At 46.6% G+C, this 12,500-nt stretch overlaps 1 protein-coding gene across 3 annotated transcripts in view; it reads left to right on the top strand.

The window, feature by feature from the left end:
* pag1 (phosphoprotein membrane anchor with glycosphingolipid microdomains 1) overlaps positions 1–12,500 on the top strand; it is a 50,190-nt gene that overhangs the window by 28,651 nt on the left and 9,039 nt on the right. For 2 of the 3 annotated variants that reach the window (XM_056583131.1, XM_056583130.1), the window contains 6 exons: positions 2,733–2,771; positions 4,830–5,071; positions 5,491–5,545; positions 8,394–8,490; positions 10,714–10,916; positions 11,283–11,828. In XM_056583131.1, the coding sequence (XP_056439106.1) occupies positions 4,884–5,071; positions 5,491–5,545; positions 8,394–8,490; positions 10,714–10,916; positions 11,283–11,828 (1,089 nt within the window). In that variant the 5' untranslated portion in view covers positions 2,733–2,771; positions 4,830–4,883. The remainder of the gene's footprint in view (positions 1–2,732; positions 2,772–4,829; positions 5,072–5,490; positions 5,546–8,393; positions 8,491–10,713; positions 10,917–11,282; positions 11,829–12,500) is intronic. The other variant, XM_056583132.1, reaches the window with a different exon arrangement.

Here is a 12,500-nt window from a genome sequence, read left to right as displayed (position 1 = left end):
TGGCAATGCCTTCTCAGTCATCGGCCTTCAGATGCATTTGTTGCTTAGACCTCTCTTATTAAAGGTGTCCTCTGTCATCTCATCTGTCTCTGGTGCACGGGTCCCACGTCTATAGGCGTCAATACGCCTGCCTGGGTCAGAGAAGCTCAGACTGTGGACGTGTGAAAGCAGGAAAACTGCACTCTCGTCCACCTTTGTATCTCACTCTCTTCTTTTATGTCTGTCTGCCTGGTTGTCATCAACAGAAGTTCATCCATACAATGCCCCCAACAATACAGACACGCGACAGATGACAAGCACACACACACATGCACAATGCCTTCTGTGTTTGTGACAGCATTAGGTGCGGTCTGTGTGTTTCCAGATAAAGAACAGATTTGATTTGTTCTGCAGCTCATTGGCGGTCTGGCTCCATATTCTCCCCATGGCAGGCACCCTTCTGAGGACACAGAGTCCCCATAAACACACACAAACATACACACACACACACGTATGCCTCAAACATCCCTAGCTGGTAAGGATCAGAGTAGTGTTTGAAATTCCTGCGTTTTTACTCCCTAAACATTTTTTTTTACAAGAAAGGATTTTCCAGTTTCCAGAGTTTTTGATGGCATGAAACGCAGTCTAAGCCACATTCCTTCCCTCACAAGTCCTCAGTTCTCTTCGAGTGAACACTGTAGAGAGAGCAAGGAGACACCAGCGGGATAGAGTGTGCGTATTTACTTAAAAAATTCACCTCACTTATTGCAGGAATTTGAGAATGGCGATTTACCATTTGACTGGTGACCAATTGTATTTGCATCAAATTGAGTGAAATACATTTTGACCCATTTTACAGAGACAAAAATGCATATTCAATTATCTACTACCATTTGGTCATTCAGCTGACATTTAGTTATCTAGTTGTCTGACTCAGTGACTTCCAGTGAACTCCAACACATGTCATTCAGGAAGAGCAGGCATAGATTAGGGTGTAGCAAAGCCAAGCCACACGCAACACTGCTGGCTGTCACCCACCACCTAGGTGACTTTTGACCGGTTTATTGTAAAGGTTTGATAATGATACGTGGCCTACAGTGCTCCATGTTGCCCTGCAGGAGAGCTCCCCCTGAGTGTGTGTGGAGATGGCTGGTTTAACCTGTGCCCACTGATTACTCCATATGCAACAGGTGAACAGGCTTACCCAGCCCCTGATCCCAATCACACCAGCCATCATCCACACACACAACCACATAGGGCATTTTGCTGAAGCCTAACAGGTTGGCTGTGGTCATTGGAGGGTTCAGAACCCGGTTTGTGCTGGCCGGGGGACCGACACCCTAGCCAGGGAGCTATTCTGCCTACGTATTGACCGATTGCTATGCACTCATGTTCATCTACTGTTTCACTGTTGTTCACTCCTCGAGCAAAACTCCACAACACACACCACCTGTGAAGCTCGGCCTTCACCACACTTCCCTGGGATTTTGTTTCTTTTTTTTTCCCTCCGTGTCCGCCCTCACCCATAAATAGCACTGATGGGTAGAGAGCGCCGTTGCCATGGAGACACAGTGCCGATGGCAGACGGTAATTATTCTGGTTTTAGTGCCAACCGTGGGGGGAGAAGAGGGGCTGGCACATGCTCCGGCGAGGTACGTGACACACCTGGCCCGTCTTGGGCTGTCTGGGAGATCAGTGAGGCTGAAGGTGAACTGGTCGTAGTTACCTGAGGGACAACCAGCGCCCTCGGAGCAGTGGTGGACGATGCTGGTTGGAATTTTTATTTTGTTCGAACAATGATTGTTGTTGTTTTTTTTTCAATCAACAGGTGTGAGTGTTTGTTTGTGTGGGTGTGTTTTAATTGCAGAAAATTGCATTATAAGTGACTTGTGTGCGCACATGCACACAAACACACAAACACGCACACACATGGTGTGTGTGTGTGTGTGTGTGTGAGACTGTTGTTTGCGTCATGGTCACCTGACACACTCACATCATTGTTCTCTCACACTGGCACCAGGATGATCCATACCAATGCATTCCTCACATGACCCCCCTCCCCCCTACACACACACACACACACACACACACACACACACACACACACACACACACACACACACACACACACACACACACACACACACACACACAGATGATGTCACACGATCACTATGACCTCTCGGCTACATTGGTTCATTGAAACGACATGTTCATGTTCTGCATGTTCCTCTGTGTCTCCCATAATAACAACACTCACACACAGACACAGTGCTTCGTTGCAGTCTCTCGCTCCCTCTCCCTCCATTCAATTAAATTCAAAGCACTTTATTGGCAGCATTTTAAACGTACATTTTCATTGTCCGATAACATGAACATATTTTACTCGTGGGCCATAAAATGGAAATGCAACACAAATACGATAACAAGATCTCTCCCTCTCACTGTGTGTGTGTGTGTGTGTGTGCGTGTGCGTGTGTGTGTGTGTGTGTGTGTGTTTCGGCTGTATAGCTGTGTATGCTATTTCCGGTATGATTTAGTGCTTGCAGGTGTACAGGACAAGCCATTCTTCATTGCTGATCTTTGCTCGGGTTGTACATTCTCAGTTCCTCATTCCCCTTGTTTATATGAGCACAGCTGCCATTAGCTACAGCATCATCTGTGATATGCAGTCGCAATTACTTATTCCACCTTCACTCTGTTATTTGTAGAAATATTGAACTCTCTCTCTCTCTCTCTCTCTCTCTCTCCAGGCTTGGTCCAGGGACTGACTCATCATTCCAGGTGTCAAGGTAGGGCTCTGATTGGCTCGTTTGCTTACCCCCTCCCCCCCCCCTCCCCGCTCCCCACCTCTCTGATTAATGACCATGACTCGTCTAGCTAGTGTGCGTTAATCACACATACATACAGTGGGACATATGGGGGAATCCGGATGCGCAGGCGGGCCGGCTGTGTGGAGCTAATGGATTGCTCCACCACTGGGACCCTGTTGTCTTCGCAGCTACGCTAAACAAGCTCGTCCCTGGGTTCCCACGTTCCATGCCTTGGTAGCGTAGCGTTGCAATGTATTGTGCATATAGCTTAGGTTGCAAAGTGACAAAGTTCCATACCACACACACACACACACTAACACACACACACACACACACACACACGCGCACACTCAAAACACAAACACTTTTTGGGATTCAAGAAGAGGATATTTTACTTCCGAGAGAAATTTTCCTATATGTCCTGTTAGCTGTTTGATTGACTGGTGGAGGGGCGGGCTTAGCGGGAGATGGATAGCCAAACCGACAGGTTGACAAGCGGAGTGACACTGAGCTTTTCCCTGACGCTTCGCCTTTTGAGTCTGTCAGTCAATTTGCCTGTTCATTGCTGACTCCCCCACATACACACACACGTACACGCACACACACACACGCACACAGTCTGGTTCAGTTCCTCTTCATCCTTTTGTTCGTGCATTTCTCTTTTTCCATTTAAGCTTCGTTCTAGTTCCTTCTATCAGCCACCACCCCTGCAGTGTCTCCGTCCCTGTCGCATCTACTGCAACACACAAACATTCTCTCTCTCTCTCTCTCTCTCTCTCTCTCTCTCTCTCTCTCTCTCTCTCTCTCTCTCTCTCTCTCTCTCTCTCTCTCCTGTTTGCTCCCTCTCTCTTCATTTTGCGGTTGTTGCCTATATTTATATTCTCAAGTTCTGCAGGGGTGAGTGGGTTCAGAAGACAGGTCGAAGGCAGACAGTCCAGAGTGGCCTCCCCCTCTACACTCCCTAACAGTCAGATAACATGGAGAAGGCTTTGTGAAACCAAACTTTGGTTGTAAGAGGGAGACGTGAGGTGCTTACTTAGTATCGGCATGCGCAGGGAACAGACACCAGTTGTGGATGCGGTGGCACGAGCCCCCACTGCAGCAGACTGGATCCGGTCGCTCTCTCTGCAGTGCACTGCGGTTTAACTCTGCTCTGAGCTGACACCTGCTGGCCGTGTTAGGTAATTTAAGGGCTGTCGCTCTTCCGGGCGATATCGGACCGTCGCCTTTTTAAGGATGGGTTGTCGAGGCAATGTTGAATTAATCACTTTTGCCGCAATGATTTGGTATTGATAATGCAGGATCGTGTGTCAAAATGAGAGTACATGGAAATGACTACATTAGAATTATGTGATTATATTTAAGAAATTCAAGAAAATCCAAATCCCATCGAATATTGAATGTCTCATTAACAAAAATACACTTGACGATGCCCTTAAACATATCCATCTGTTTGTAGTTGAAGACATCTGAATCTTGCCATCATTGTTTCAGGAGGCAGTAGGGATTAGAGCTGAGATGTTTGTTTTTCACAGAGATTTTTATTAAGTTATAGAAAGATGGAAACAGATCCATAAAACACTGGATCTATTTCTGCCTAACTGCTCAAATAATGCCATAATTCCCAGACATGCACTTTACCGGGCATGGTGCAGAATACTCTTTCTCTTCTTTCTTACTGGTTACATTACCTTTAGAGGTCACATGAATTCATTTAGAGTAATATACATGTCCTGAATGCTCACTTCATACATGACTGTATGTGATGAATATTTTACATAATATGTACTTATGGGATTGTATTTTTTCATTCTTCTCTTTCTTCTCTCCCTCCCTCCCTCCTTCTCCCACCTCCCCCCCGCCCTCCCCCCTCTCCTCCCTCCTCCCTGCCTCTCCCTCCCTCTCTGCCTCCCTCCATTTCTCCCCCTTCTTCCTCCGCCCTACCCCTCCCTTCCTCCCCCCCCTCCCTCTCCTCTCCTCCCCCCTCTCCTCTCCTCCCCCCCTCCCTCTCCCTCCCCCCTCTCCCTCGCTCCGCAGCCTGCCAGAGACCAGCACCTGTTCTCCATGCTCAGGCCCAGTGTGTGATGAGTCATGGCTCCGGTGCTGAGCGGAGTGTCGTGGTGGGGTCCGGAGGCCGGCGTGCTGGGCTCCGGGGCGGGGGCGGCGGCCTGGCTGGGCGGAGGTGGGGGGGAGCTGGGTGTGGTGGGGGCCCTGACCACCCTGACCGGCCTGGTGCTCCTCTCCCTGCTGCTGCTGCTGCTGTGTGCCAGCTGCCAGGGGTGGGTGGCACACACACACATACACGGACCCCCGCGTGCACGTTGTGCAGGCGTGTCAGCGTGCACGCAGATGCACACATTCGTACGCATGGCTATGCGCTCACACTCACACACGCTCACACACACACACACGCGTGCGCGCACACACACGCACACGCTCATGCACGCTCACACACAAACATGTGCGTGCAATCACACATTCAGAACCTGCAAGTTTAAATAGAAGCGCACTGTCTCACACATACTAAGTACACACTCACAACAAGTGCAGAATAATCCTATCGCTTTTAGGCCTCTACACTATCCTGCCTAGTCAGAATATTGACAAAACGGCCCACTGGAGTCCTAGTGTTTCAGTCACACATCGTGACAACATAATAACATCCTACACTCCCCCTTCCCTCCCCCCTTCCTCCCAGGCAAAAGAAAACCAATGGACATGCTGGAGTGGACAATGAGAACCTCATCAATGGAGTAAGTATGGCAACATGCAGAATACTCTGGCATCAAATCTACTATCATCTTTTCGCTATCAGTAGCAGTAATAATACACTGATGCAAACGTTTGTGTGTGTGTGCGTGTGTGTAAGTGTATGTGTATGTGTGTGTGATTGTGTATAAAGTAAATGTGTCCTTGTGTATGGCACATATAGTGTGCATCTTTAATGACCACAGGGGAGTTACACTCAGTTACATCAACACACGCTCCACATCACGCAAACACACATTCTAATGGTGTTTCACGTCTTACTAGAGTTCTGAGACGTATGAGTTCAAGAGGTCAAAGGTCAACGATAAATTTTGACACTCTTTTTTGTGTAATTGCTACTAAAGGAAAATTAATTATTCTTGCAATGTATTATTCTTGGAGGCGTGCCTAGATGACACATACACAGACACACACACACACACACACACACACACACACACACACACACACACACACACACACACACACACACACACACACACACACACACACACACACACACACACACACACACACACATATATCAATCCTAGTACCCTGTCAAACTCGAACCAGCTCATTACATCAAAATAAATATAATTTTAATCAAGGACTTTTTTTTAAAACACTATTATGTCCAACCAAATGGCACACAAGAATATAAATATGAATCTCCTTATATGAGAAAATGACGTGTACTCCACACACACACACACACACACACACACACACACACACACACACACACACACACACACACACACACACACACACACACACACACATACACACACACACACACGCATGCAAAACTTCATTCTGACTGACAGGATCCAGATGGGCTAGTATATTTATATTATCATCGGATGTGGTTTGGAGGCACTTGTTCTATTTCACCATCTTGAATTTCAGTTCCTTTTAAATTTGCGTTTGAGTTGCAGAAAAAAGTTTGTAAAAACCCACGTCCTGTGGATTCAGTTGACCCATATAGCCCTCATCGGTGTCAGCTCCTTCTGGATGGTTCAACCTATGTCCTCTGCTTTAGGACTCGCCTCAAGCACCACTTAACTGTGACTAATGCCTGGCTAATGGCTAAATGACAGCGCTGAATTATATTTTGGTCACACACACACACACGCACACGCACACGCACACTCACAGGCGCGTGTGTGGGCCTGCATGCTTCCTCAGGTACCACTGGCTTCTGATCGACCTGTGCTATCCGTGGCAGTGCCGTCGCAGAGTGTTCAAATTGTTTAACCACAGTTGGATTCATTCAGATGTGCCAAACTGTCAGGGGCTAACAGGTTAGCCACCGTCTGCTAATTGCCGTCCCAGTGCGACGCTGCATTAAGATAGACTCTTTTCACAGACGCATCATCGTAGGCTAAATACAGGTGTCACTCATAACCGTAATTACGGATGTTGTCTCTTTATACGGGTGGTTGCACCAGGAGAGGACTCTTCTGTTGAAGATATCGCCATGGGTTACGGCCGGGCCCCCGTACATGAGTCGGGCCATAATTAGTGTTATGAGGGACACCTGTTGTGTTTGTTGAACGATGAGGTCTCTGTGAAAAGGTTCTATTCATTGAAGTGGATCTTATCTTATTTAATGAACAATGAAAAAAAATGATATCCCATTAACCAGACAAATACCCTTAATATTAATTTACTTTTCTACAATGGTGGAAGATGAAACGTGACAAGCAATGCAATGTTTTTCAAATCCCATCTTTTAGTTTGTCATATACAGTCATATTTTAATAATTCCATATTTATTTGATCTGTATAAGTATGTATTTGTACCTGTTAAACAATAGATTTGATACAGCAGGTATAGCTATACTAGTAGGTGGCCACTAGGGGGCGTTGCTGGGCTGTATGTTTTTTTATCTATATCACTCCATCATTCTGAAAGATGGACATAAAAAGACAAAAAAAAAGACAGAAAAAAAACGTTTTTACTTATGTTTTTCAAACCTTGGGATTCTACGTGACAAGTGGTCTAGATTAAAGCAATGCTTTAGTTTGGGTTTTCAGAATCGTGCTAATGATTGCCTACATTTGCCCAATTCTGTTTATTTGAGCTCTCAAGCAGCCTATCAATATTTTTCATTGTTGTCTTCTTCACTCATTCAATCATTTAGTTTGGATTTCCTTTAAAGGTCGATATTAAAAAACATATAAAAAAAAAAATATTTTTATTACGTCCGAAAAACAATCGTCAAATAAATAAGTAGTAAAAAACTAAATCCTATAGATTAGAACCCTCTACTATTTAAACTTCCTGTTTCTCTTTCATTCTCTCCTGTCTGAGTCTCTCTATCACAGTCACACTGATCCATTGCAGTGCATCAGTTTAATTAAGATAATGATGTACAGCTGTGTCATCTCATTCAACTCCTCAATCCGTTTAGTTGGGTTTGCTTTATCAACCACTGATTAGATTGCAATCCTGTGACCCCATTATGCAAATCTTTTGTATGCATTAATAATGAGAAATCGTAGCTAATTTACATGTTATTACCGATTGTATTTATTTCACGTCAGGATGCTTCACTTCTAATTCACAAACACCGGTGTTGGCTAATTTTGTGAAGATGTTATTAGGCCAATTATAGATGCGCATAAGTGTGCCATTGCTGTTGAAAGTTGTATAGGTCCTATTGCCAACCATAGGACCAGACCCATTGAACGAAATCTCAAACTAAATGAAAAGCTTATTCCCCCAGAACCCAGCAACACTGAAACCATGTTTTAAGTTCATCTTTTATCGCTATCCATGTTCCCATTTACGTTTTTCACCCCGCAGTGCTAAAGCTAACCCTGGTCCTGTCTAACGTTGTGCAGGTGTCAGAGAGAGAGACGTTCACCCAGTCCGTAGACAGTCCCGCCACGGACCCGGCTACCAGCACCTCTCAGAACGGCCCTCTGACCAGCGCTACAGGTGAGCCTGGACACATTCACTGGAGCGTTCACCTTTAGTCAAATTAGAAATGAAAATTCATTTATAAAAGCAGATTTATAACAGTTTGCACCGAGCAAAGTGCTGCACATAGTGCATTCAGTAGGCAAACATGAAGGCAAAATAACAACAACAACATTAGAATCAAATAAAAATAAAAGACATGAAACCCGGACCCATCCACACACAAACAAAGGCAGTAGTGCAGAGGTCAGATAGCTAATGGGGAGGGAAGGCAAGGTTGTACAGGTGGGTTTTTGAGCCTTGATTTAAAGGCATAAATGGAGGGGGCATCACGTATGTCGGGTGCCAGTTGGTTCCACGAGCGCGGAGCAGCTACTGCGAAGGCCCGGTCACCTTTTTGTTTGAGTCTGGAGCTGGGGGATGTGGAGAAGACCCTTTTTAGAGGATCTTAGGGACCTAGGGGATGAGTGGGGGTGTAAAAGGTCTGATATATATGATGGGGTCTGACCATTGAGGGCTTTGAACACCATAAGAACGGTCAAATGATCCTTTGTTGTACTGGCAGCCAGTGAAGGGAAGCAACGGGTGTGATATGCTCCCACTTTTTTGACCCAGTCAACAGTCTTGCTGCTGCATTTTGAACTATTTTGAGGCGTGATATGAGGGACTGAGGGAGACCAAGGTAGAGGGAGTTGCAGTTATCCAGCCGTGATGTTATGAAAGCATGGATGACTATTCCCAGATTGTGGTATGATAGGGAGTGCTTTATTTTAGAGATGGTTCTGAGCTGGTAGAAGCTGCTCTTCACGACGGAGGAGATTTGCTTACTGAAGCATATCTCCGAATCAAAACTGACGCCCAGATTTCTAGCAGCTGGTTTTATGCAGTAGCGTGCAGTGGCCCTTCATTTCGGTGGGGCAGAAACTACTGGCGTATATGACCACACCCACAATTTATATATTTTTTTAACATGTATATTTTGAGCTACATTAAAAGATGTTAACTAAACTAATTAAGTAAGAATTAATTGAGTAAGAATGAAGTATAAACGAATAGCTTTATGTAACTGCGCGCTTTTGAAGTGCCATCCGCAAAACTCGTCATATGATGTGGGCTGATTAGAATAGCCTATGTGCAATGGAAACACCAACTAGGTCTGCAAAAAGTTATTCCTCCATCTTTTATTTTAAAAATCAGCTGAAGAACATACAAATAACTGCTGAAAAAATAAATAAATAGGCTACAATGCCATAACAATTCCACCCGAATGTCTTTTTTCTGTCAATAGACAACATAGGCTTAGCAGGTGCATTGCAAATACATTAATGAAAAGTAGAAATAAAACGTACATAGGCTACTATAGACAGGCCTATACAGAATGCATTCGGCAACATCAAACAAACAAACATAGCTTATAAGAATCAAAAGAGTCATCAATCAAGCTATCAGACCTTCGATCATTTATACAGGAACTTGGCCCGACAATCTCGTGTGTGCAAATTTCTCAATAACAATTCTGTTAAAATCAGGTATTTCTCAATAACAGCTCTGTTTGAATCAGGTATGAAATCAGGTTTTCAATTCATTTATTTTTACAACAAAAAACTGTGTTTCTTTTTGAGCAACCACATAGCCATTTTTTCTTCTCATACCATGCTCGGGAGAAAGTTCTGTTGTACGTTTTCCCTCTATCCTTCGTTTGTTGGTTAATACGAATACGGTTTGTCTGGTCCAAGATGTTGGATGGCTAATTTATCTCCAAATTTTAACCCATCAAATGGGTTTTTTAACAGAGAATCAACAGTGTTTATCGCAGGTGCAACACCACTCGCCATGTCTACCGAAAGACGTCAGTCCTAGAATATGACCATGGGGCAGACTACTTTACGACCATATCTTCGTCTCATAGCGCGGATTGCAATTCTTATTGCAGCCTGCAGGGTTATGCGAGAAACATACGGAGGGACGCGGTCGCTGAGCTGCCCGGGCCCCAACATTGCATGACACGTTAAACTCAACTAGAATCGCCACCATCATCCAAAATGTGATGTCAACAGACCAAAAAGTGTTGGAAAGCCTACAGAAACTATAGATAGTTAATGTTACAATCACGTTATTAAAAGTAAAGTTGGAGCAATGATTGACTGATGATATACTTACTCTCAATGGCCGACGTGTCCTTAAAAGAAGTTTCTCTTCATCAATCATCTATGGCAAAATACCAACCCTAACCTTTACTAGACGTTTGGTCCTGCTCCCCCGGCCCCCCCCCAGTTCTGACGGACACCCAGATAGACACCAGCCCCCAGCCCTCGGAGGAGGAGCTGCTGTCCAGCCAGACCGACCTGCGGTCCTCCAAGTGCCCCCAGGACCGGGAGCTGCCTCGCATCCCCCCCAACACCGGCCTCGCCGAGGCGCAGGCCGCCGGCGAGAGCACCTACGAGGTGGGTGCCCCTCTCCGTACCTCTCACTGCGCCTCTAAAGTGTGGCATTGAGCAATGGATCGATGTGGACTCTGGCCTTTGGCCTGAAGGGTTATTCACTCCTAGGATGGGGACGCTACTTATTCATTGAGATGTTCTGTTCCTCCATGCATTTGGCAAACCATGCATTTTAAACGCAGGATACAGATGCAGACTAACGTATATTTTATCTTGACTGTAGTGATAGACCAAAGTCATTTAACAAATCCGATAACGGGTTAGGAAGCAGATTTATTGCTAACTTATTTCACGGGCGGAGAAAACCCCCGGGTTACTTAAGTGCTTTAGTGGTCAAGCCTTACACGACCCCCCCCCCCCTTCCCCCAGGTGGTGAAGGAGATGGCGGCGGCGTCCCGGGACCTCAGCGCCGAGGACTCCCTGTACGAGACGGTGAAGGAGCTGAAGGGCCACGCCGCCGGCTCCGCCGCCGGCCCCGCCCCCGCGGGCAGCGTCCGGCAGTTCAGCCTGAACAACGGCTCCGCCCACGTGGCCCCCAACTGCCCGCCCCCGCCCGTCCCCAACGGCCGGCCCAGCCCCGGCCCCGGCCCCGGCCCGGGCCCCAGCCCCGGCACCCCGGAGCGGGGGCCCCTGTGCTCCGGGGTGGAGTACGCCTCGGTGGACCTCAAGAAGAAGAGCCGGCACAGCGCCAACATGGAGGCCAAGAGGAGCTCCGGCCATAGCGCCGGCGGAGGTGGTGGAGGTGGGGGTGGAGCTGGGGGTGGAGGCGGAGGTACAGAGGGCAGGGAGCCGGAGGGGGACGGGGAGCCGGAGGAGGAGGACCCCCCACCCCTGCCGGAGAAGGTTCTGGATATCAACGACAACCAGCCGCTGGCGATGAACGGGCCGACGGACGCTGGGCTGGCCAACGGAGAGGTACGGAGAGAACTGGGGTGTTTGGTGTGTGTGTGTGTGTGTGTGTGTGTGTGTGTGTGTGTGTGTGTGTGTGTGTGTGTGTGTGTGTGTGTGTGTGAGTGTGAGTGTGTGTGTGTGTCTGCGTGTGTCTGCATGTGTCCGTGTTTGTGTATCTAATATTATTATTATTAGGTTTTGTGTTAATGTGTGTGGACAACTTCCTCTGTAACAACAGGTAAAAATTGCCTTGACCTAGAAGTCGACCTTTTAAACTACCTCATCCTCCTCATCCTCAGGATGACATTTCCAACTGCAAACACAACGAAACACAGGAAGAAATTATTAACTAGAAACCCTCAAACTCGATTTTATTCTCTCTCTCGCTCTCTCCCTCTCTCGCTCTCTTCCTCACTCTCTACATCTCTCACTCACTCCTCCTCACTCTCGACATCTCTCTCTATCTCCCCCTTTCCCTCACTCTCTACATCTCTCTCTATCTCACCGTCTCCCTCACTCTCTACATCTCTCACTCACTCCTCCTCACTCTCTACATCTCTCTCGATCTCGCCCTCACCCTCACTCTCTACATCTCTCTGTCACTCCTCCTCACTCTCTACACCTCTCTCCCTCACTCTCTATATCTCAGTATAACTGCAGTTGCTTGCCACTTAGGAAACAAGCAGTATTTATTAA

Source organism: Gadus chalcogrammus, chromosome 22 (assembly GCF_026213295.1).
Source record: "Gadus chalcogrammus isolate NIFS_2021 chromosome 22, NIFS_Gcha_1.0, whole genome shotgun sequence".
Lineage (NCBI taxonomy): Eukaryota > Metazoa > Chordata > Actinopteri > Gadiformes > Gadidae > Gadus > Gadus chalcogrammus.
Note: the sequence above shows the minus strand (reverse complement) of the source record. Positions and strands in the feature narration are given on the sequence as shown.